This window comes from Rhea pennata, chromosome 6, assembly GCF_028389875.1.
Source record: "Rhea pennata isolate bPtePen1 chromosome 6, bPtePen1.pri, whole genome shotgun sequence".
In the NCBI taxonomy this organism is placed as follows: domain Eukaryota; kingdom Metazoa; phylum Chordata; class Aves; order Rheiformes; family Rheidae; genus Rhea; species Rhea pennata.
This window is the reverse complement of record NC_084668.1, coordinates 37953921-37978083: the sequence shown is the minus strand read 5'-3', so window position 1 is coordinate 37978083 and position 24163 is coordinate 37953921. Positions and strand designations below refer to the sequence as shown.

At 42.2% G+C, this 24163-nt stretch overlaps 1 protein-coding gene across 1 annotated transcript in view; it reads left to right on the top strand.

The window, feature by feature from the left end:
* The window catches only part of ERBB4 (erb-b2 receptor tyrosine kinase 4), a gene marked incomplete at its 5' end in the record, with an annotated part of 449003 nt that overhangs the window by 238822 nt on the left and 186018 nt on the right, over positions 1-24163 (top strand). Inside the window, 2 exons of the mRNA XM_062579354.1 lie at positions 3011-3145; positions 20867-20932. Of these exons, the coding sequence (XP_062435338.1) occupies positions 3011-3145; positions 20867-20932 (201 nt within the window). The remainder of the gene's footprint in view (positions 1-3010; positions 3146-20866; positions 20933-24163) is intronic.

Here is a 24163-nt window from a genome sequence, read left to right as displayed (position 1 = left end):
TCTCACTTTATTTCCTACCCCAGTCTCTGAAAGAGTTCAGCAGAAATGACTTCAAGTGTTGCACGGAGGAAAAGAAAGCTCTTTTCTGCCTGGCGTCCTTTGCGAGCTCACCCACGTAGTCAGAAATCTCTGCCTTTCTCCTCCTGTTTATTGTTTCACTTTATCTCTCGCTTTCAGTGCTGTAAATTAAAATGAGATGATGACTTTATGATGATGAGTTCATTATCCAGTAGCTCTATTGTATATTGATTACATTTGTGCTTCATTTGCTTAACATGTAACGAGGTTTATTAGGTCTTTCCAGGCATTGTTCTTGGTAAGAGAGGGCAGAGAAGCACAAAACGCGTTTGGGTTTGTTACTTCTGCGAAGCCAACAGCGCTCTGCAGATTTATGCCTGCCAAGGATAAGCATAAGGCAAGGTAGAACGGGAATGAATGTGGATTCAACAGAAAAGGAAGAGTCACGCAAAAGCACTTCAAAGATGACATTCAACTTTGAGCTCACTTTTATTTTATCATCTATAAAAGCCTAACCTTGATATTATTACTGATATTATTGATATTATTAGGGCCTCAGTGCATGACTAGACCAGTAGGCATTACTAGATTGGTAAACTTTAATCAGGTCACCTGTGAAAAATGGTACAATTCAGGGCAGCTCAAGGCATTACATCAAGTTTTGAGGTAGCACAGTGAGTGCAATGCTTATTATTCACTCATTAGGGACATTAGAGCATTTTCCGTGTGTGCGTCTAGCAAATCACAGTGAAAGCTGCCAGGTTTTTATCCTGACAGTGATGAGAGGCCAGGTTCTGTTTACTTAAGCTGAAAAATTTCTTTCTCCACAAATTGAAACTAGTGGAATGATTCGTAGAGTGAGACGCTGCCTGATATACAAGACTGCATCAAAGTTCCTGCGGGAAGGAAGAAGATTTGATGGGTATCGTCAAGAGTGAATGCTCTAAAAAAATAAATTATGGCAGTGGCAGGTGTTCAGATGTATGAACTGGTAGTGACGCTATTTAGAACAATATGTAAGTGTTTAAAAAGCTCCGAATACAGATTTTTCAGTTTTTCATGCCTTTTTAGGTTCTATTTTTAATCAAAATTTGGGCCGTAGCAGATTAGCTAATCCTGTATAGCTGGGACAAAATAGAGAAATGGTGACTAATCACGTTTTCAAGTGTTCTTCTAAGTCCTACTTTTTCCGCAGAGCAGAATTGCTAACAGATGCTGTATGGGGTTTTTCAAGGAGCATAAGAATATCATACAGACAGATCACTGCTGTGCCTCTAATCTGGACTCTTTACTGTTATTGTTTTCATTTTTAAGCCCCTTTTCAATGAAAAGCCAAGCTTTTAAACCAGAGATTTCTAAGAAATAGATATTAATACTCTGAACTGATTAATATGATAGACAAATGTAATTACAGATGATCCTTTATTTAATACGTTCCTTCAGTGGAGGATACCTTCTTCTTGTACTGTGGCCTGTAAACTCTAAAATTTTGAGAGAGAAATGCAGTAATTCACTCCTTGCTGTTTGTCGACGTTTGCAATCCCACTACAGCTTTTAAAGATTCTCCTTGGAGAGGAAGACTATCAAACAGCCTTAATCGTTGCCACAATAATAGAGATTTACTCTTAATGTCTCTTTAAGAAGGATGACACTGCTGGCTGTATAGCACCACTTAATGTCATTCTAAGGTGCCATTAGTAACTAACCTTCAAAATTTCTTTGCTGAGGCTTGAATCTGTGACACTAAGTGGCGCATGGGGTTTTAGCTGCATAGCTCCTTTTAACTTTAATGAAAGTCACGAGGCTTTGGAAATACCAGAGTCAGGTAAAGAAGCAAGAAAGTGAAATAGTGAAATTCAACAGGAGTTTAGAGGGTAAAAAGAATTCACTGCTCCGAAGGAAACCCTGATGATCCTCCCAGCAACCATAAGATCATTTTTAAGTTGAGATTTGCCAAATCAGATCTGTAGAGATAGGGAAACAAGACATTTTTGTTAAAGGAACCAATACCAAACACGTGCACTGACACTAGCAGCTTTCTGAACTTACCAAATTTTCAGTTTCCCCCAAACCTTCCCCAAAAAGGTGTCACGGCCTGCAGATCTCCAGTTAGAGTGTGTAACAAGAACGACCGCCTGCTCCAAAAGCGCTTCGCTCGGACCAGCAGCCCCCAGCGGGGCGCTTCAGCGGTGGCTTTAGATCGTCACCGGTGGGAAGGAGGAGGTTGAACAGAATAGTTCGTGGCACAAATCTGATCACTCTTCTCTGTTACTGTAGGTCAAATACGTAAAAGAACTTGGTCTCGTTATTGAAGTTTTTACAACACGCGTGACTAAGCTTGATGTAAAGGGAGTCTGAAGGAGCTTCTGGAAAATTTGAAGGTTGATAGTGATTCATTGATCTAAAAAAACGCGTGAGCCCCTGCAGAAGATATCAGAACATGGAGCTTGTAAGGCAAAGTGGTATGATGGTGAAGAAATGCTTCTGCAGGCCTTGGGACAACTGCAGCCTGCGTATTTATCGCCAGATCAGAAAATTCCTGCCCTCAGGAAACACATCGATTCATTGAATATGCTTTTAATGTTCATCTGTGTTAATGAAAAACAGCAGAGCATGATTGATTGCTTGTGTTTTTAAAGTCAATACAGTCTTGAAAGGTATTTTACCCAGAAATTAGGTACTGGATTACACTGGCGCAACAGATTAACTGAATAATTCATCTAGTGCCTGTCAGATCCCCTTGTCTGGTGTGAAGACACTTAAATCCATGGCTATCTTCATCAGGCTTTTCCTGTGTACATAAATGCCTTGCTGTTTACAAATACTATAAGCTACTTGCCCTCCAATTTTCAGAGTGTTAGGTGAGCTTGCAGTGAGAGTTTTTGCATTTAAGTGTCATGCCCTCTCTCTCCCCAGTGCGCCAAGGAGCAGCGGATAGAGGTGGCTGTACATCTAAAGTCTTACAAGTGTCTTCTCTTGTCCTTTGGTGCAGAAATACTGAATGGCGGCGTGTATGTTGGCCAGAACAAATTTCTGTGCTTCGCAGACACCATCCATTGGCAGGATATCGTGCGTAACCCCTGGGCCTCCAACTTCACCTTGGTCCCAATGAACGGCAGCTCTGGCTGTAAGTACCACTTTTTCTTCCTAGCCTTGTCATCAGCACAGCATGAACATGGCCACAGGTATTCCCCAGTCCTTACGGAGAACAGAATTTGTCAATTCTCGCCTTAAAATGTATTAAAAAAAAAAAAGTTTGTAGGTTGCTTGGAGAAACACTCAGGCGAATCTTAAAAACGCTTTGCCTGTAGAAGGTATTTGTGAGCATCATACGTTTTCTGAATGTGGTCTCCTCTGTTTTCTCTCTTGCGTGAATTCTCTTTTCTATTCGTTGCTGGAGAAGGGTGGCCAGCACTGTTTGGGTTGAGGTTGTTCCTGCTGCTTAGGCTGTGCCTTAACTCACAATCTTCTGTCTGTGGTATGAGAATTAGCTTCTGCAGTAATTGTTTTACAGGTTCAGGGATATTTTGACTTTAGGTGACAAATGAACCTCGAAGACAGAGTTATCCAGTTGTCCTGAATATATTTATCACGAAAGAATTTGCATGTGTTTGAGAGGGACATCTTCAATATACCCAGTGTTTCTCTGTTCTTATCATGGTCTCGCATTTTTAATGCTCCATCTTTCAAACTTGGGAGTATCTGTATGCTTTGATTAATCAGTTTGATCCATTTCTCTAGTTCCCTTCCCTAGGGTTATTCACCTTCAGTAGTATTTAGATAATTCACACAGCAGTAATGAAGGAAGATTTTAGTGAATGGTGGTGGCAGCGATACAAAGTGGTTAGGCAGAATATTCCATAAAATAGGCAAATGCATTCAGAACGAGTACCATGCTATTAAACAGTGCCTCAGGATGTATCAGCGTTGTAATTTAGATTTAGGCTGGGAAGAAGTTCACATCTGATGGCAGGAACATCACCACAGTAGGCGCATTGCTCGGGACGTTCTGGGTATCAGTTTAGCCATGTCTGAAATTATCCTTCAGTGATTTATAAATGACCTTTTGTCTCTTCAACTTCTACAGCAACCAAGAAACAACTTCAATCCTTCAGTTGTAAGTTAGAAATACAGAATAAAAATTAAAGAGCATTTGTCCTCATAATTTGTAATAATTGTAAACCATTTTTACCCTTGCGCTTCACGGTATAGTAGTTTTCGCATAAGGCTGGTGTGCATCTGTGTGTCTCACCAGCTTCCCCAGGAGCAGGCAAGTCCTGCTGCCCCTCCACCTGCCCACTCTGGCTTGACTCCTCTGCCTTCTTCCTGGAAACTCTACACAGTTACCGTGCAGCCAGCTATGCTATTTGCATGTCAAAAAAAAAAAGAAAACATCACTAGTGAGTTATCAGTTCTTAGCAGATAAAACCTTTGAAGAACCTTTGAGATTAGGGGATGCCTGCAGCCTTTTATCAATGATGATTTCAACAGAAAAAGCACCCACTAGTTGTTCTGTTACTTTTTTTTCCCCCTTAACCTTTGACAGTTCTTCCAGACAAATGCTTCTGCAATATTAAGGCAATAAGCTCTTTTAAGAAAGCAGCCAACATCAATACTATCTTTCTGAGCTAGTAAAGATTTTTCTGGTGACTCCGGTGGGATCAGAGCGAGATGAGTGCCGAGTACTTCTGGAATCACAACCTGAAGTTAATGCAAGCGAATGTTGCTTCTTTCATCCTAACAAATATATGTACCTAAACCTAATTTCTTAGGGGTTTTTTTTCCATTCTTTTTGAAATGCTTTAAAGCATAGGGAAGGAACATTACAAGTTATACTATTTGTGTTTAGTAAGCCTAGATGCAAGTCTAAACAGTGTTACCTCAGTCATGATTGAAATTCATGTGATATGGCAGCTTCATTAAGATATCCACCCAAGTTTTACTCCTTTTTTCCCTGTTTGGGACTGAACAGAATCTAGTTGGCCTCTCTTTAATTTCATAACCACAAGTTTCCTTCTCTAAGAAACTGGATTCCATCTCAGTGCTATTCACGAGTCCTGTGAAATTCTTGATATAATTAGCTAATCTAAACCATTTCTGTCCTTGCAACTTGCATAGCTAAGAATCTAAACCCTATTATGCAGAAAGTCAAGAAATGGCTAAAATGGTTTAACAAAGGTGTTGAGGCTTTAGGGAACAGCTGAGAAAAATGACAGCTTCGTCAAAGTTGCTGAAATCTTGTTCAGCATTCAGGTGCAGGAATCACTGTTTAAAAATACCTACAATTAAATAGCCTTCTCTGTGTGTGTATGTAATATACACACATGCATATATATATTTTTTATACATACATATATATATATATATATATATATATATATGCATGCATACCTATATGTGTATATAAAGCCTTCCAAAAAATCCCTCAAAGGAATGAGGGAACCTTATTACTTACATGGCAAGAGATGGGAGAAAGTGCATGTACTGCACATTCACAAATATGGTAGTTTAAAAACCAGTTAAGAAAATGTACTTGGAGAAATGAACTTTGTTATAACCCTTGAATGAAAAACGGTATAGAGCATCATTAAATAAGGTATACGCTTGTATACGCTTCTCAAATTTGGCTCATGTCACTTCTCATATTCAACTAAGCAATGTGTCTGCTAGCCAGGCAAAGCCTAGCTAATTTTCCGCTGTCGCAAGCAATGCTTAGTGTACCACAAAGTCTCTGGTATTTTTCTACAGAGGTTCCATGGTAGACTAAGTCATGCTTTTTTGGGTCCAGGACAAATTTTTCCTATGTATTCTACCTAGATATTAAATTGCCTGAAGTCAGGTGCCTCTGTGAAATGCAAAACTTGGCTAAGTCCATTGGAACTGAGCTAGTACACGCTGCTTGGCATTACTGAGAATAAGCTAAGTGCAAGAGATGCCAAGGAAGACCCTCTGGGACTCTGTGTATCAGAAGGTCTTAAAAAGAATGAGAGGTTCTTGCTGTTAATCTAAAAACCTTTACAGGAGGAAGAGAGGGTCAGTCAGAGAGGCTGCATCGATCTGTGAATGTAAACCAGCAAAATCCTCTGCTTCGAGCTCAACAAAGTCGGTACTAGTACTAATTGAGGAACGCCCGGGCAAACGAGCGACGACGTGAGACTGTTGCACCTAGGTAGACGCATTGGCGCGTGTAGCCCGTTCAGCTGGGCTGGCGGCAGCGGAGAGGCAGCTTACGTCCCAGAAGCTGGTAGGGCTGTTCCACTGCAACCTCTGTAGTAGTCCTCCCTGGGAGAGGCTAGTCTGGGTACCAGAGGATGCTGATTGGAATAGGTAGATGTAAATGCACTGTCCTGCCAGGAGCAACGCCGCGTCACTGTGCGCGTGCTCGGAGCTCGGTTGCACTCCTCATCGCTCATCCCCTGTCCAGTAGCAGACCCTCAGGCTCCCCGTGCTGCTCTCGCTCCCGGCCAAGCGGAGCGGCTGACAGCGGTCCCGCTTCGGGGACAGTTTCCCTCACAACCCTCCCTGCAGCTCCAAGGCAGTTGGCAGAGCAGGAAGACAAAAGGGTGGAATGAAATGAAGACATTTTGAAATAAAATCAGTCCTCTGTCTCTGCGCTGGTTTCATATTTTGGACGTGCCGACGCTGCAGTGTTACACATCAGTGCTAGACAGAGTCGCATCTGGCCGCTGGACTCGGGCAGTGATGCTTTTTTTGATTCCCTTCTGCGAAGGCTTTCGTTGTCACATCAGCGTTAAGAAGCCAGGTGAAAAAGCCGAAGCGTCTTAACCACTGTGGTAGAAATACTCCAGACATACAAATCTTAAACACTACTACTACTTTTTTTTTTTTTTTTTTTTTTTTTTTTTTTTTAAAGGAAGTGCTTTCTACACACTGCTTTGTGTTGAGATCAAATGCATACAGAAAAACTGCTATTAGAGGCCTTTGAATTACAGAGTGTTACCGTTAAGATGAGTACAGCCGGTGGCTGCCAGCGTAAAGCTCGGTGCGACTGCTGAATTGGAATAAACAAACGTTGTCTCAGGGAGCACACATACCTCAATTCTCTGAGGACAGATATCTCTGTGCCTGGCATTTTGGCTTGTACGGTGAAATGACAATAGCATTTACTGTTTGTAGTGCCTTCCCATATCAGTAATTTGTAGCTGAAGCTTTTTACATTAATTGTAATTCAAAAGTAGGGTTCTTGTTCATTTACCTGAAATCAGTGTTTTCAACCTAAGGTCTTCAAGCTGGACACCTAATAGTGGGAATATCAAAAATGCTTTACTTAAGGAGCAAAATTTTCCCGTTAGGTTTGTGCTACTGAATTCACTTCTGCAGCTCTGAAAAATCTCTCTTCTCTCCTTCCTGAAATAATCCGTGAATTCAAGCAAACATGTCTTTGTCATTCTGAAGAGCCATGCTTTGCAGGAGCATGTTCATCCAACAGCACATGCAGCTGTTGGATTTAGTCCTTTAATTTAAGCCCTTTGGAACTAGAAACCCACGGTGCGCTTCTCAGCGGTGGTGCCATAAGCACCTGAGGATTAGGCTTCTTGCTTAACCCTGCTCTAGACTGGTGGGACTCCTTCTCTCTCATCAGCTTTAGGAAAGGTTCAGCACTTCTGAGTTTGCTTTGAGCTGTGTCCTCAACATCCTTAACGATCCCCTTGATTTGGTTGTTAGCAGATACGAGAACCTCCCCGTTGTACCAAGTGAGCACCTCGGCAGGTTCAAGGCAATTCAAGGACTGTAGTCTTGAGTCAGAATTTTCAGCTGAGCTTTACTTGGAGATTTTGTTTCCTAGAACAGCCTGAAGGGTTTGAATTGTTGAGTTGAGGTTGTTGTGCATAGCTAATCGCATAGATTCAAATAAATCAATAATGCATTTTAAAAATACTGAAACTATACGAATGCATGTTCACGATGGAGTTGGTAATTCTTTGGATAATAAAAATTAAAAGATTACTTTTCATTTTCCCATTAAAAAAAAATACTGGTTTATAAGAAATTATTCAGGAAAAATGCAGTACTGCCTGCCAACACATGCCCTGCTTCAACCAAAACCTTGTAGAAGTTAGGCATGTTTTTAAGTATTGTCCTGAACTGAAATTCCCATTTACATTCTAAAGTGCACTGAGATTTTTGGAAGATTTTCCCTTGGGTGGAACTGGCGCTTAGATTGAGTCTCTGGTAGCTGTGAAAAAAGCTGGAATTTTGGCAAGATTTTTCCAAGCAGAATAGTTTCAGTTACTTGCTATTTGTAACTTAGTACTGTTCTGTCATCACTTCATATCTAATTGCACCAAGTAATAGAAAAACACAGTTTCTCAACTTTGCAGAAGTACTCATACATGGTACACAGGAAGCAGAGCGGCTCTGACTTACCAGCTAGTCTCGTTGACTCTGTAATACTGGCTGCTCTTCACTGTAACATGCTGATATTCCTGTCAGTTCCTGTCATCTGTATGTGTTTTTTTTTTTTTTTTTTTTTTTTTTCCCCTCTTGGGATTTTATAACACTTTCCAAACCTTTGGCTGGACTATTAAAAAGCAGCAGCCCTGCAACACTCCCTGAGGAACCCCACCCCAATTGCATTATAATTGCTCATTTACAGCTACTTCTGGAGAGCCCCCAATTAGCTGCTTCTTAATGTATTTTTCATGTGCTCTGTTAACATTGAAACAGAGAGACAAATCTAATTAAATGTTTACTATTTAGCCAGTGCTTTGCATTTTAATTAAAGGGAGAGAAAACAGACTGGCCAGGCTTGCTGTTGCTTGGGAAGTCAGCTCTTAGGACTCCTGGCACAGATGATGGAGGTTGTGGCTGACCTAACCAGAGAGCAGATATGTTTGGAGGCGGTATAGCTGTGTTTGGTGTACCCATCCCTGTATGGTAGGTATTCAACTGACTAGAACGAGTGTTGCTCTCATATCCTTTCTCCTTCTTTTTCTTTCCTTTTTCTTTCTTTTACTCTGTTACACTCCCTTTGTGAGTTGCTCTCTTTACATTAACCTGCTGCCCCTGTAAACTTTTTTAGGATGTTTCTGTGAAACACGTTGGTGAATATTTGCATGGCAGCGTGTAGAAGCAAGCATTGAGGGTTGTTCTTTGCTGGGTATTAACAGTGGGTGTTTGCACTTGACTACGAGGGCTGTCGGTGCAATTGTGCACAGCCGTTTGCTGCAGCTGCGGAGTGAGCCCTGAAGGGCAGCCAACCCTTTGATTTAGTGTTCAGGAGAGGCCTTGTAATTCTTCATAGAGCACAGTAATTCATTTCGTGTACTAGTAGTTGCAGTGTTGGAAAGGATCATTTTTACACGCAGTGGCTTATCTGGAAATTTATACCTGGGTCAAACTGCCGGGTATTGAGTTCTGAAGGAATTAGGTGATACTTATAAAAACTTGGGTGCTTTAGCTCCTTCTGGCCTTGGGCTAAGGTCCCGCCCTTCCACCAGCTCTTAGTTATGTTATGATTAAGTCATCTAAAATGCTACGCATCTGCGCACCAGTGTTTTGGACTGGGCCATCCAGAAGAGACGGTCACGCGGGGCCCATGCTCGCTCGGTGCCATCGGGAAGCCGCACTCAGTAAAGCGGGGGGTCGGAGGAGGGTGGCGGATGGAGCTACTTTCCCGGGAGTCACCGTACGCACCAGGAGAGCTGAATGCAGCTAAAACTACCTGGAAATGTTTCCTGTAGACAGGTGGATTCCTTCCTGTGGCAGGAGACAATTACATTTGAAGTAGATACAGAAATCAAAACCCTAGTCCTCAGTGCCTGGATGTGCGTGAGATAACTGTGTTTGGTCTAGACTTACTCTCCTGCAAGACCTTTTCTGCTTTTTCAAAGAAGTAGGTTTTTGCTGTAAAGGAAGCCAGAATAACAGCAGTATATTTGTGTCTGCTGGTGAAAGGAAAAGAGGCAAGTGACTAATTAATGCTTAAAGCCAACTTTCAGAATAGCTAGCCTGTCATTTCTGGTGTGCATCTAAATTGGAAACTACCTACAGAGAAAATGGCATTCAGAAAATATATGCTGAAGACATTTGTTATTGCGGAGTTTGTTAAATTACAGCCTTTCACTGAGGTTATTACTTGAAGTTCAATTAACATTTTAAATGTGCGTTTGGAGACCCGAGCGCAGGGCCTCCGCAGGCAGGTAGGCTTGGCGCAGAGTACGTTTGCTGCGACAAGGTGCCACCGGGGCAAAGCCAGGAGCAGAAGCTGGTCCTTGAGATAGAAAGCCACGAATAACTAAACAACTTTGTGAACGCTCCTTCTAGGTGGAGCACGCTTCAAGTGCTTGCAACGCTGCATTTTAACAGCAGTTACGGATCTCTCGGTTGGAAAGAATGTCTAAAGCAGAGCTGAATGTAGACAGCCAGCAAATCTCACAAGCTGTTTTTGTTCAGTATACGTGGAGCGTGTTTTTCCTGAAGTTCAAGCCTCTCTAGTCAGGAGAGAATTTCTTTACTTATCTAGACTTGAAAGAAAAATATATTAACAGAAAGCATTTATTTTAAACCATAGTTTTGGCCAAGCTCACAAACCTGAAGATGGAGGAAAAATGGTGTGAAAGAAGCCTGCTGCACTCCAAACTTTTAGTAAACGAAAGGCAGTGGTGCAGCGAACTTACTTTGCATTAGTATAGCCAGCTGAATTGCTAAAAGTTACCTGGAATTGTTTTCCTCAACTCAGAATGTGTGTTTTGAATGAAGGGAATCAGTTAAGTTGCGTGGTAAATGCCTTTGGCCACCGTTTTTAGAAAGAATTTGTGATTTGGTGAATGCCCTTGGAACAGATTTGGAAAGAACCTCGATGTGGCGTTCAGTGAAGACACCGCCTCTAACAGCTGAGCGTATTGAATAAAAAGTAACTAGCGAGCATGAAAATACCTGGCTGATAGGAGGAAACAGCGCTGCGAGGGACAGGACTGCTTAGAGCTGCAACAGGCTGCCAGGTTTCTTTCTTCCATCTAATAGTGGTTGTGGTGACAAAGTCACCCATCAAGTGGCACAGTTCATCCCGCTGTTTACAAACAAGTTCCAGCGCAGTCCTTATTCTAGAGCAACAGGGTTTAAGCAGTGCTCGAATAGCTAAAACAGTCTAATGGAATGGTAACTGGCAGATGTGGGGTGGGTGGGTGGGTGCAATTGGTCTTGCACTGCAAGCCTCAGCTAGCTGCCTTTGAAGAGCTGCTTGGGGGAAGAGGAGGAACAGGCTAAAATCAGCCGCCTAATAGCATCTGCTGGTTCTGGAGGCTCGTGCGTGCCTCCTCCCTTTTGGAAGCTGTCTGTTGTTAGCTCTGCAAGACGCTCGGCCCAGCTGCTTCTCCCAGGCTCGGTTGCGTTTGCTTCTGCTGCCCGGGGAATGAGGGCAGGCTTCTCGCTTGAAGGCAGTGGCAGGATGCAATGGCAGGGCCAGGCAACCGGCTGTGTGGTGGCCTTCTCATCGCTGTTGTTGCTTGCATAAAAAATGCAACCAAACATAAACACCCTAAGTCTTTATTCCTATCGTGTCTGTATTTCTTAAGGATTTTGTCCCATGTGCCTTATTTGGCAGAAATTTGAACTGTCCCCAGACCTCCTGCACTGCTTTAGTGGATAGGCTGGCTAAAGAGCCTGGCCCACTGCTCTGCTCGAAACCAGAGCCATTTCGGAAGCTTCTCTTTGGTCCATCCACGCCTCCGATGGGCAGGCAGGTGCCTTGGACGTGATTGAAGCTGGCTGACCTGAAGGGAAGTTTGCATGTGCTGAGCAGTGGGGGCTAGAAAGCAGGAGAGCAGGAAGCGGAGCGTTGAAGAGGAAGCGTTGGGGCGGCTCCGTATGATGTATGCCCCCTGTGACCCGTTGCACCCTCCCTTCTGCAGGAGCTCCATGTTCGTGTTTCATTGGGCCACTAGTCAAAGAAGCTTTCACATGCCAAAATCTTCCTTCTGGCCCTCACTTAGGGGCTTGTAATTTACTTCAAAAGACCCATAAAAGCTTTCATTAGCCAAGTGTTTCTGCAGAGGTGCAATGTTTGGAATACTTGCAGAGTAAGATGCTCAGTTCAGGGTTTTCAAGTTGTTTTATACGAATTGCTACATACATTTCTGCGTGCTGATTTCCTTCTGTTACATCCACACCATAGTTGCAGAATGTCCATAGGAGCACCTCTGCTCACTGAGAGCTGAAAATTGTCCATGAAATTATAGTCTGACATTTGCTTGCGTGATTATTTTCATTGAATATTTGTGCACAGCAAACCCTGAGTCTAAATAGCAGCATATATACCCCGGCATTGTCTCCCAACAGAAAGGGCTTCTGTTATACAGGAATGGTCTTGTAATCATCGCTTCTGTTTCGAATAGCCAGAGATGCATTTTGAATGAGCAGTTACAGTTAAATAAGCATGTTATGATACTTACCCAAAGTTTATCTAAAGCCGGACTCCAGATTTCGTGGGATTTTGGAGTGGCTTTCTAAAATTTCCGTCTAATTGTGTCAAAAGTTTATTAAAACTTTAGCACATCTAACTGCATCCAGCCAGGCTCTAGGAATATTAAGTGGCATCAAGGAAAAGTAAAATGATTTTTAAAAGCTGCTTCAATTCCAGTTTCTCATTTCCTTTCTCTGAGGTTATTTCTTTGTTTAAAAAATGAAAACTGTATGCCCCTCTCTTCTAACTTTATTATTGCTTTGGCAGCATTGCAGGAACATTAACACAGGACATTGTTTTGACTGATGTGGTATTGACTTAGTTGATATGTTTGAGGGGTGGAGGAGTTGGTATTAAACAAGCACAAGAACACCCGCAGCCTTGGCATTTACTTTTCAATGTGTCTTGGAGTTTGCTGAGCACCTCCCAGGAAAATCTTCTCTAACAATGCGGGGATTTCTCTGCCAGTGCTCCACATTGTGTCTAAGAAGGGTACTTGCCCAATTCTCAGCCAAGATGATGCATCAGGCTGTGAGTCTGCTGCTGCCGCCTCTGAGGAGATACCTGGCTTACTGTTTTGGGGGGGGGAACTAATATGGATACGAGCAAATATCACAGAATCACGGAATGGTTGAGGTTGGAAGGGACCTCTGGAGATCATCTAGTCCTCAAGCAGGGTCACCTAGAGCACGTTGCACAGGATCGCATCCAGGTGGGTTTTGAATGTGTCCAGACAAAGAGACTTTACAGCCCCCCTGGGCAACCTGTACCAGTGCTCTGTCACCCTCACAGTAAAGAAGTTTTTCCTCATATTCAGGTGGAACTTCCTGTGTTTCATCTGCTTTCCCCTCCCAGAGCAGGTTTCCCCTCACTCTGAATTTTCCTCGATAGGGAAAGGTTTTTCTCTCCTTTTGTGAAATACCTCAGTAACTCCAGGCGTTCCCCAGGATGTGGGAGAGCAGGGTTCAGTTTTCTCCTTTGCCTTGAGGGCATTCAAGTCTGTATCTCCTCTGTCTCACCTCCCAGTGGAAACTACCTCGCTGCCAGGCTAAGGTTGGTCCGAGTTAGGGGCTTTTCTACTCCTTCTGTTGAATTCTGAGTTTCAAGTAATCACCAGACAGATACAGAAATAGACCTGGAGATAGAGACTGATCTTTAGACGTGCCCCTTTCCCTTACCACGCCACTGGGTGCAGGGGTAGGAACATAGGAGTGGCGGTGGACTGGGTCCAGCTGTCTTGCTAGGGGCCCTGCTTTGTTGCGGGAGGGATGGGTGGATGATTTAGGCTCTCTCCCTTGCAGAGAACAGCCTGTAGCAGGGTAGCGGTGCTGGTACGCAGGAGGAAAACCTGCAGGCAGCTGGGGAAAGCCCGTGCAAGCTTGGTACTTCGGTCCCTTGGGATGCAGTAAGGCAGCGTTACAACTTGATATTTAAACATCTTGGTTTTTAAGTTTTGTTTCTGAGCTGGCTGCATTTGACAGTTCCAGAGTAGCTTTGCTTGCATACCCTGCCAGCCCCTATATGTTAGTCTTCAGGGGATGTGTGCGCTTATCTGTGACTTACTGGAAGGGAATGTATTTTTTAACAATAATGATTACAAAGAAAGATTCCTGAGGGCTTTTTGTTCTTGATGAGTCCACCAAGCGGCAGGTGTAGCTTGACCTACCTTTCTAGCCTTCTGGCTGTGTCTCCCAATTTGCTTGGGATCCCTATGTGTGTGTTGAGAAATGCATTTGATTCTGATTGAAAACAATTCACCCCCACAGCGGGGGGGGGGGGGGGGGGAATTCACTTGCACTGCTCTGTGCTAACAGCTAAAAGCAGTGATAATTAATAGCTCCTAATTGCTTAATCAGTGTAGAGTTTTAGACTATGTCATATGTGAAGGTTTTTATTTTGTGTGGATGACTAAGCCCCCAATTAATGTATCGAGTCATACAGCCTAACAAGTGCTGTCTGCTTCAGGCAGAGAAAAATAACTAGTGTCTTCATTCCTCCCCCCTGCCCCCAGCCTCAGGTCCCTTTCTTGAGTCGTTACTGTGGCCTGAAGACATTTCTCTGTAGCAGTTGAATAGTAACGTCACAGTGAGCTTCCTATCAATCCACAGCTGTCAATGATAAATATGAATTCACTGGCCTGAGCCCGTTCGGTGCTGCCGACATGCTCTCCTTGACTTTCCATTTATTCCTTTACCTCTGGTGGCCAATCTTGCTCCAAATCAAAGCTGTCTGCCACCAGCGTATCTAGCGATACTCTGTAATTTCAGAGTTCTCAACCGATTGCCGTCCCCGGTGTGCACGCCAGGGTTGCCTCCATCACGCGTTACTCATGAAAATGCATCCCCTCTTGGTATCAGGCTTTCTGTTTTCTTCAGTGCTGGTGCAGCTTTATCTCTGCTCCCTCCTCGCCGCCTCTGCTTCTCGCTCTCCCCCTATCTCTCGCTTTGCCTGTCTTTCAGGGTATATCTCTTAGATTGTTTTCATTTCACACACATATTTCCCTTGCTAGTTTCTTTTCAGCTGTCTGTGTTTGAGTCCCTCTCCATTTGTGTGCGTCTCTCCTTATCTGTAGAGGAAGATGAGTGGATAGAGGTGTTGAATGGGGTTGAATGGCAGACTGGAGGTGGAAAGGATGGTTAGAGAGTTTCGCCGTCACGGGGCCCAAATGGGCCACGCAGCCGCAAGGGACCGTTGCTGGGGAGGGAGATGCCCTCAGAGAAACCACACCAGGAAAGGCGACCTCTCGGTCAGGCAGAAAGAGGTTTTGCCGATACCCGTATCTGGCATTAAGGACGTCTGGGGTGGGCTCTGGAAAACTTCTCACTGCCGGGCAGCGGTAGCGTCCACAAAAGGCGCCGTGCTTTTCCACGGGATGGATGGTCGCCGTGATTCCTATGCAAGCTTTCACGATAAAGGGAGCCCTTTAATGTGTAGGCAAGGTATGTCAATTAGGCGTGAAGGCTTTGGGGTAGCAGCAATAATACTACGTGGAAGGTCAGCTGCAGTGCTGCCATTTACCCAGATTAAAAAAAGAAAAAAAGATTTTCAGGGACTAATCCTATCCTGGAAAACTATTTGGTGACATACCCTGAGGTGGACTCACCTGAAATCAGTGAAAGCAAAGCGTTTTACCGCAGTAGAGGATCTGGCCCTTAGATTTGTATATCCAGTAATGCTTCTACTGAGAGGGAGAGAAGATGAGTCCTAAGTATTTCTGCAGGAGTCTTTTACAAAATGTTTTACTTTCTCTTGTGAGGCGTGTCCCTTCTGCCATAAAGAAAGGAAATCCTGAAAAGTGTGAGCCTCTCTGTTAGGTAATTAACTTTCAAATCAATAGAATAGATCTGAAGACTAGCACAGGGCTGGTAGAAAATGCAAAATGATTTTTTGCTCAACAAAGAAGTGTGAATGAATAAATGTGTGACAATAGGATTTGTCAGACAGGGACAGGGAAAGCACTGCAGCCTGATAAAGGCAGAACAATTCATCACAACAATAGTATCTTTATTTCCTGTTAATGCTCTGCTGTGGTGTTTGAATTGTGTTTTGATTTTGCTATCAAATTTATCTTTCATACATAAAACTAAGAAATTTTAGCTGCTGTTTAACTGTTAGGAAAACAACATGTAACCCTGTTTAAACCTTATGCCACGTCTAAACAATGGGGGAAAAAAAAAGACTAGGATTCTTTTTGCAGAGTATACCTGAAACTTTGTAGACCTTAGGGCAATTTATATCTAGGAACACCTGCACGGTGTCTCTAGCATTTTTACAGGAGTTAATTTTTAGGTTAAGGATGAGCTTATAAGTAGCTTATGGAAGCTAATAAGTGATTTATAGATATGTTGATAGTTAATTATTTTAGACTGTTAGACAAAGAAGCTGCTTATAACCACGGCTTGTAACCATCAAAGTCCCTTTCTCCTGCTGTGTTTATTCACATTTCAGTATCAGTGTGTTATAGACATACTAATGTTTATTAATGATTTATTAACCTGCTCGGAACCATCTAAAATGCAAACTTTGTGCAAAGTGAGACTATTTCTTCTCTTCCTTCTGCTTTCCTTCTCCTGCTGGCAGTAGTCTCCTCAAGGCAGCGGGGCTTGCTGGTGGGGAAGAGGCAGCATTCGTCTCCACACTACGCTGAGCTTAGAGCTAAGAGGAAGGCTTCATTTTTCTTGCCTTGTCAGTAACTTAATCTTTCGTGGTTTTACTGGTCTTCCTGAAATAATGCAGTCAGTCTGGAGCCAAAGGAAAGCCCTTCTCAATTTGCAGCGTAGCATGAGGATGAAGTAACCTTGGTCATCCCCAACCTAGCAAGCGAGTATTTTCTGTTGGTGACGTTTGCCGGCTGGGAGAGCAGAGGCGCCTCCCACAGATAAAAACGGTGTATTGGGTGTTGTAACGGTGATACCGTGCACTAGACCCCGCGATGAAGGCACGTTGCGTTAGTGTCAGCCAAGGGAAAAGGTGCCAAGGCGTCCAGCCATCAGTTTTCTGCACGGAATTTGGCAAAGCAAAATTAATTCACATGTTCTAATAGGAACCTGCCCTTTCTAAGTTTAGATTTCATAACAAACCCTGTAAAAATTGTGTAAGCCTCCTCTTACCTCCTTCCCCTTTCCTCTGCATTCTGAAGAGTAAAATGTCATCAAGTATTTGAAGCAGTACTGGTGCTAAGGAGCAGAAGGGTAGCCTGGCATCACATCCATAAACGGCAGCAGACTTTTCCAGGTTTTTCCTTTCCATATGTCACTTAGGGAAGAAAATTTCCCTTTTTCTTTTGTGCCTTTGCTAATGAACAAGAATGTAGCAAATGGGTGAGGTAGCACTAATAAGGTATTGTCCTTCAGAAGTTTTTGTTTGGCCATATTCCAGCAACTTGTGACACTATTTGATTATAAGAAGAACATAATGTGATGAATTGTCACAGGTGGGATTTTTCTCCTTTTGGAAGGTTTGAGCTTTTTTTTACTTTTTTTTTTTTTTTTTTTTTTTTAACTATTGCTAAGTGTTCTTAGGTCTTGCTGATTGCCCCCAGGACTTTAAGACGCTCAACATCTTTTGATCTCAAGGACTAGTGGAAGAATCATAGGAAGGAATTCTATTATTTTATTCACTTTGTTGCATTAAAACAAAAGGGAGAACACTCCTACAGTTTTCATGATTTGACATTTCTTCATTAGTTATTTCTCTTAGAACTTGTTTCTGTGTGTGAGAGGGTTTTGGTGTATTTTGGACACACAAAGAATAAAAAGGAATAGCCTGTTTTATGCAAAGAATTGTTTTAAAAAAATTTCACTCAAATCTGTGTTTGACTCACTGCAATCTAAAAATTGCATCTTCCACCAACCTATTTGTGATGGCTGTTGAAACAAGTAACTTGGAAACATACCAGAAGAAATATATGAGGAAAGATCTATGTGAGAAGCAGTACAATTATTTTAAGGACCTCATCATTCTTGGGGCCAAAATTTATTATCTCTTAAACCTGACATTTAGATACAATCCAGAGAACAGTTCCTCACATGAATGATTCTTATGCTCCTGGCTACTTATCTGCGGGACTACTTCTGTGTTAGAATTAGAGAGCTGATCTTTAATGGGTAGCAATCTGTCCTTATTAGGGTGGGAGAGAACAGGTGAAATACTGAGTTATGTGAGGGCAGAACCTGGACCATTTCATACTGAGAGCAAAGTTATTTTTCTTTTTAAACAAACAAACCAATATAGACACACTGTTCGGACAAGGTTTGTTTTTTGCTTTTAATTCTCAATATATTTGACCTTCAAAAAGACTTTAATAATGTCATTCGCAGGTGTGCTGCCTACAAGTTCAGCTCCTTGTTTTCTGCACAGCTGAGAACATGGAAAACAATGAAGCAGACACTTTGAGTTCCCAGTGAGAAAAAAGAATACTGGCAGCCTTTCCTTGCTATATTGTTAAATATCTCTATTTAAATGCAGATGATCATCTGACACTGCCAAACAAAGTCATGTACCAGGAAGCAGGCATGTGAGTTAAAATTCTTTAAAACAATGACTTTTGAAGATGCTGGATCACTTTTATTTCCAGGATGAGTAGAGTTGACTGAGTATGTCTTTGGTTGCATACCGAGGATCAGCCTAGGATTTTCAAATACAAAGATTTTTATTTTAAGTATAGCTTTTACAGAAGTGTAGGAGGCCTCTATAGTTAGAGGTCACTTGCAGGGATGCTTGAAGTTTCTTCCTCCGTGTTATCTGGCTATATAAATTTGCAGTAGAAAGCCCAGTACATTCAGCGTGTTTCAGAGCAGATAGAAGTCAGGACAGAAAGAGAAGAAACACCCAGACTGATGCTTCCTTCTGAATAAGGAAGCATCCTTATTCCTTTGGGAATAAGTGGTTAACCAGTGATCTCTGCAATGCTTTATCCTGTATCCAGCTGCAAGGCTTCTCCTAGCTTTTTCCCTAACCTTCAGACTCCCTGAGCTAACTGTGGTCTGAGATTTGACTATAAGCAAGAACAGTGCATGAATCAGAGTCTTGCAGGAGCAGGAGGTGCTGCTGCCAGCAGTTTTAGCCTCCTCCCCAGCTTCCCCCGTTTCTCAGAGATCGTCAGCGATGCTCAGGCGGCGAGCGAGCTAAGGCAGGGGCGGAGAGGTTGTCTGAACGCGCAGCAGCCGGGGCCCTACCCCTTCCTGCCTGCCCTGTTGGTCAGGGACAGCCAGTCTGTAAAACCCACTTCATGGGAGCGATTTTTATTCAGTTGGGTGAGCACCCAAACCAGCAAACAAACTGTATCTTACCGAGGGGCTTTTCTGTGAAAATTCTTCCTCATTTTTGCTGTTTGCCTTACCTCCTCCTTAAATTTCCATTCTTATAAAATCAATTTTGATGTATTAGCTTTCTGCGCAGGGCTACAGTAGCCTCTTAATAGTAATAATAATCACTATTACTGATTAAAGTTGCATTATTCATGCCAGATGGAGTCCCTCCGTCAGCCAGAATGAGTTTGCATTATGTAGTTATAATGCATTTGTAATCTAAATAAACAGATGGCAGAATGTGACAGCAAATTATGGGCTGGTGATATCAGCAACAACGAGTCCCAAGTATAATTGCTTTAAATGAACACGAGCATAGCAAAGAGCCAATAGTTTTAACAAGGTAGTTGGCACACAGTGGGTAATTACCACACACGTAATCAATAGTGCCATCAATGCTGAGCAAGTATCAGAGTGAAGAACACTGGTTTTGAAGAAGTAGTGACATAAAGTCCAACTTTACACAATAGTAACAACTCTTTTTTTTTTGCTCAAATTTTTAACATATCCTAGTTATAAGTACATTGCAAGCAGAGGAGCAATGTTTTCTTTTGAGGTGGTTCAGCCTCAGCTGAGAGACCTTTTTGCATTTAAACCAACAGTGCGTCCAAGAGTTAGAGCACGTGGAAAGTATCTGATTCAGTGCAGAGTGTAATGGGGCAGTATTAACAGCAATGGCTGCTACTGTGAGGTTGAAAGGTTCTTGTTGTCTTCAGCTTCTGGATCTGGTTCGATGTGGAAATTTGCTTAATAGATTCTCAATAGTATTCAGTGTTTAATCAAATGAAAAACTTAAATCAAAGATAAGGCTAGGGTTCTGTGGTAAAAAGAGCAGAGATAAAGACTGCTTGTAGTTTTAGCAGTGCTTATGTCAGTTAGAGGAGAATGTGCCAGGACCAGCCCTGCCTGTTTTCCCTTTCCTTGCTCAGTGCTTAGCATTTAGCCCTGAAATGGAAGGTGTGAATTCAACTCCCTCCTCTGTCCCAGGTGGTTTCAAGTCCCTAATTACAAGGTGGTTTATAAAGGCATGCCCTGTTGCTAACACTTCCTCATCCTCTGTTTGCAGTTTATGATGAAAACACTCTGGCTTCCTTTTCTGTTGGGGGACTAACCTCCTTGGCATGTGTACGGGCTTTGTTGGGCATCATCTCTAAAATCCTGTTCCTTTGCTGGCTTTATTGCCATGTTGGTCAGGTGAAATTGCTTATTCTCTCCAGCACAGAGAATGTCATTTTCTTACGGAGGAATTAGAGGGTCTTACTTAGGACATACAGAGTAACCGTTATCCTAATAGCACTGGAAAACGAAATTGTTGCTCGCTCCTATGTTAGTCATCTTTTTTTAGTTTTAAAATGTTCTAGTCATTATACATAGCAGAGAGGGATTTCAGCTGTAAAGCACTACGGTAAGTACCTTAACTTCGTATACGTTTGACACCCATTCTGGTTATTTTTCTACTTCTTTTTTTTATAGGCGCTGTTTCAACCTGGGCAATGCAAAAGAAGCCTCCTAAGACAGAAATGGCTTCTTCCCTTGAGCAGGCTCTGGAGGCTGAAGAAGGAAAGCAAGCCAAATTTCTAATCTCTCTCTCTCTCTCTTTTCTTCTGCCCTGAAGGTGGGCGATGCCACAAGTCATGCACTGGACGATGCTGGGGACCCACAGAGAATCACTGCCAGACTTGTAAGTATGCAAGACTCTGAGAAATAAGGGACTTGAAAATGGTGTAAAGATTCTTTAATTGGAAAGGAAAGCTATAAATTCTGCCTTTAGTATGATTTAAGAAATATTTTAAGGTTTTTCTCCATATGTTTTTACCAAAAAACCCCAAAAAAGTAAAATTTTCACTTCTTGGTGGCAAATAGAGCATGACTTCTGAGATTATTAATGGTTATTTTGGAATACACTGAGATGAATCCCACAAAAATAGAAAAAACTACAAGGCAGATCCCAAAATCTTTTAAGGATGGCCTGACACTGCAAGGTTTCTGATGCCAAAATATTCTGTTAATTTCAGCGGGAACTTAGCAGTAATAGTTATCTTGCAGAATTGTTCTCTTTATAATAACGTACCTCTTTATAATAAGGTTCCTTCAGAAGGTGTTTGAGCTCTACTGAAAGAGAGAATAATGGGTTTTTGTGAAGTAGTAAATGAAGGCTTGGTCACAATGTCCATCTGTCTTGAATTCAGAGAGCATTAAAGTGAATGAACAAAGAGGGAGAACTACATCGAGAGAGTTTCTTTTTTGTGTGCTTTCAGCCCGTTCTCACTGGCACTAAGGAGTCAGAAGCGCAGTCGCAGCATTAGCAAATGTGAAAGAGCAGAAAGTTTAGAGCTGTCTTTTCCTACAGGGTTCTTTTCCTTGCCACAGGCAGAGAGGTATCCTTTACATTTTCTTTCTTTGTAATTGAGTGTGGTGGAAATTGATTGGGTTTACTGGTGTCACTCTTCCTAGGAAATCAAATGGTTGCTGGTATCTCACTGTTCTAGCTTGTGCTTGTTTCCTTGGCTGAGCAGTTGTAGATATGAGTGGGACAGATCAACCACTATCGAGCCAGTGCGCCAAACAACTCTGAACTGAGGATGACACAATGACATCTTTTTTTTTGTTGAAAATATTAGAAAAAGTGCAGCTATACCTGTTGGGGTTTGTTTGTTTGTTTGGTGGATACTTTTTGGCTGCTTGGGATGTGAGATAACAGGAAATTAGAAGCGTCAAATAGTTTGACGTGAATGTTGTGCAAACACTGGCAGGGATTCGAAGCTGAGCTCCTGTCTGCGGTGGCGTGAGGGGCACAGACCGTTGTGCTCTGCACCGTGCAGGGTGCTGCTTTTAATTCAGAAACATCAGTTAATGTTGCTGGCAAGAGCCTGTGGCGGTTAAAACTCCACAAAAGTTAACGCGTTCTTATAGTACTGTTTCATGCTGGACTTTACATGCTGGTGTGATTAAAAATGCTTTAGGGCAAGGTTGTAGGAATAACTGTTTAATGAGCCAGGTATAGTGATACTAAGCAGATTCTTCTTTGGCCTGGCTTGAACTAGCACATCTCCCTACTTTGCTGGCAATCTTTATGAATGCCCCAAGTAAGTCAGTGCTGAAAAAGCTTCCTTACATGAAGGCTATACACTGAGTTGCATAGTGGAACGGGAGCTGAACCCTTAGTGAGCAGAATGATTTTTATATCGTGGCCAGATTAGAATTAATGCTGGTTCCTTCTCTCTCCTAATGAGAGGGCTGCTGGTCTACTAAAAATAATTATGCTGTTAAGAACTTGGGTAGACTTACAAACTTGGGTTCAGGCCTTGGAACAATTATGTGATTAGCTCATGAGAGAGTATTATAATACCTTGGCTATTATATATTATAAGGATAATATGATCCTGGCTCAGGTGTAGGCTCCGGCCTCTACGGCATTATATAGAGTTGGTAAGTCCAGCTGGACTCTGTGTGGCTACAGAAGTCCATGCTGCACGATCAGCTTCTGAGGTCTGAACTGCTACGAAGTACTGCTTTCAGATGAGTGAACTGATTTGGTGGATTAGCGTAGTAATACCAGAGAGAGCAAAACTTATCTGCAGTGTTGTTCTGAAGTCAGGAGCTTAGCAGAGCTGTACAGTAGATTTGCTCCTGGAGTGACAGCTCTCTCTCTTTGTGACGACCGCCCTTTCAAGTTGGAACAGCGGAGACAGGCTAAGGCGTGACTGTGGAATTAAAATAATAAAACTGTGGAAAGGTGTATGTTATCTAACTTCCAGGAAGATACACAGATCGCACATATCTAATTTGAAATAGCTGCTCTTTGCCCCTTTCCCTTCAAGCACACTATCAGTCTAGATCCCTGCAGCCTCTGATTATCAGGGACAACGAGTTAATTTTTGTTGCACACTTTGCTTCCCTCTCCCCTCCCCCCACCTTACACCACCTTGGGTAAACAGTCAAATTTAAAGAAAAGATTGATTTGATACTAGGCTGGCAACAGCCAATTCTTCATAACCTTTAGGGTACTTTTTCAAAACTTGTTTTTCTGCAAATTGTTCGTAGCAAAGAATAAGAACAAGAACTCAAAATATAAAAATCTAAGCAGTGTTGTGCTTTTGCTGCCTTCATTTCTGACTTTTTTTAAAAAACATGCCTGACTTTCAAGCTCATAAATGATATTCTTAGATACAAGCTGGAGATGGGATGAATGGTATCACAAAAACGGCATATATCCTAACCTAGTCACATTGAAGGATGCTCGCCTTTCAAACCTATGCAAGAAAATGGTTCTACAGTACTACAGCCCAAAGTCGAAATATTTTGTTCCTAGAAGCAGAACTCACAGATGCATGGCTGCATTTTAATAATTTCTTATTTCTTATTGATCCACTGAAGCAAAAAATTGTAATGAGACCCCCTCCCAAGATAAGATTTAAATTATTTTCCTGGGAAAAGGATAAAAACTGAAAGATCTTAATCCCTGTCTTTCATTTCAAATTACATATGGGAAAAAAAACAACAGGATCCTTTTGTTTTTGCATGGATAGCATCTACCTAGCTGCTGCTTATGCTGCCTTCCAGCTATTTTTCTCTCTGTATATTCAAATCTGTCTGAAACACCACCTGCATCTAAGTCTGTCTAATGTTCCTCTAAATGTGAAATGAAAATTTATGTATATAAGAAGGCAATTAATAGGGAACTTTTAATAAGCTGCCCCATTAAGGGGAAGAGAAGAGAGAATTTCAGGGTACTATATTATGCATTTAACAATCTGCTTTTGTTTTTTAATTAAAATATTAGTAAATATTAATATCAGACACGTAAGTTAGAGGGTATTCTTTGCTTCAGTATCAGGATGGGCTAAGTTGGAAATTGTTTTTTTTTTTAAAAAAAAAACAAGTTTTCCAAAGGGCATTTGGCATCTGCTGA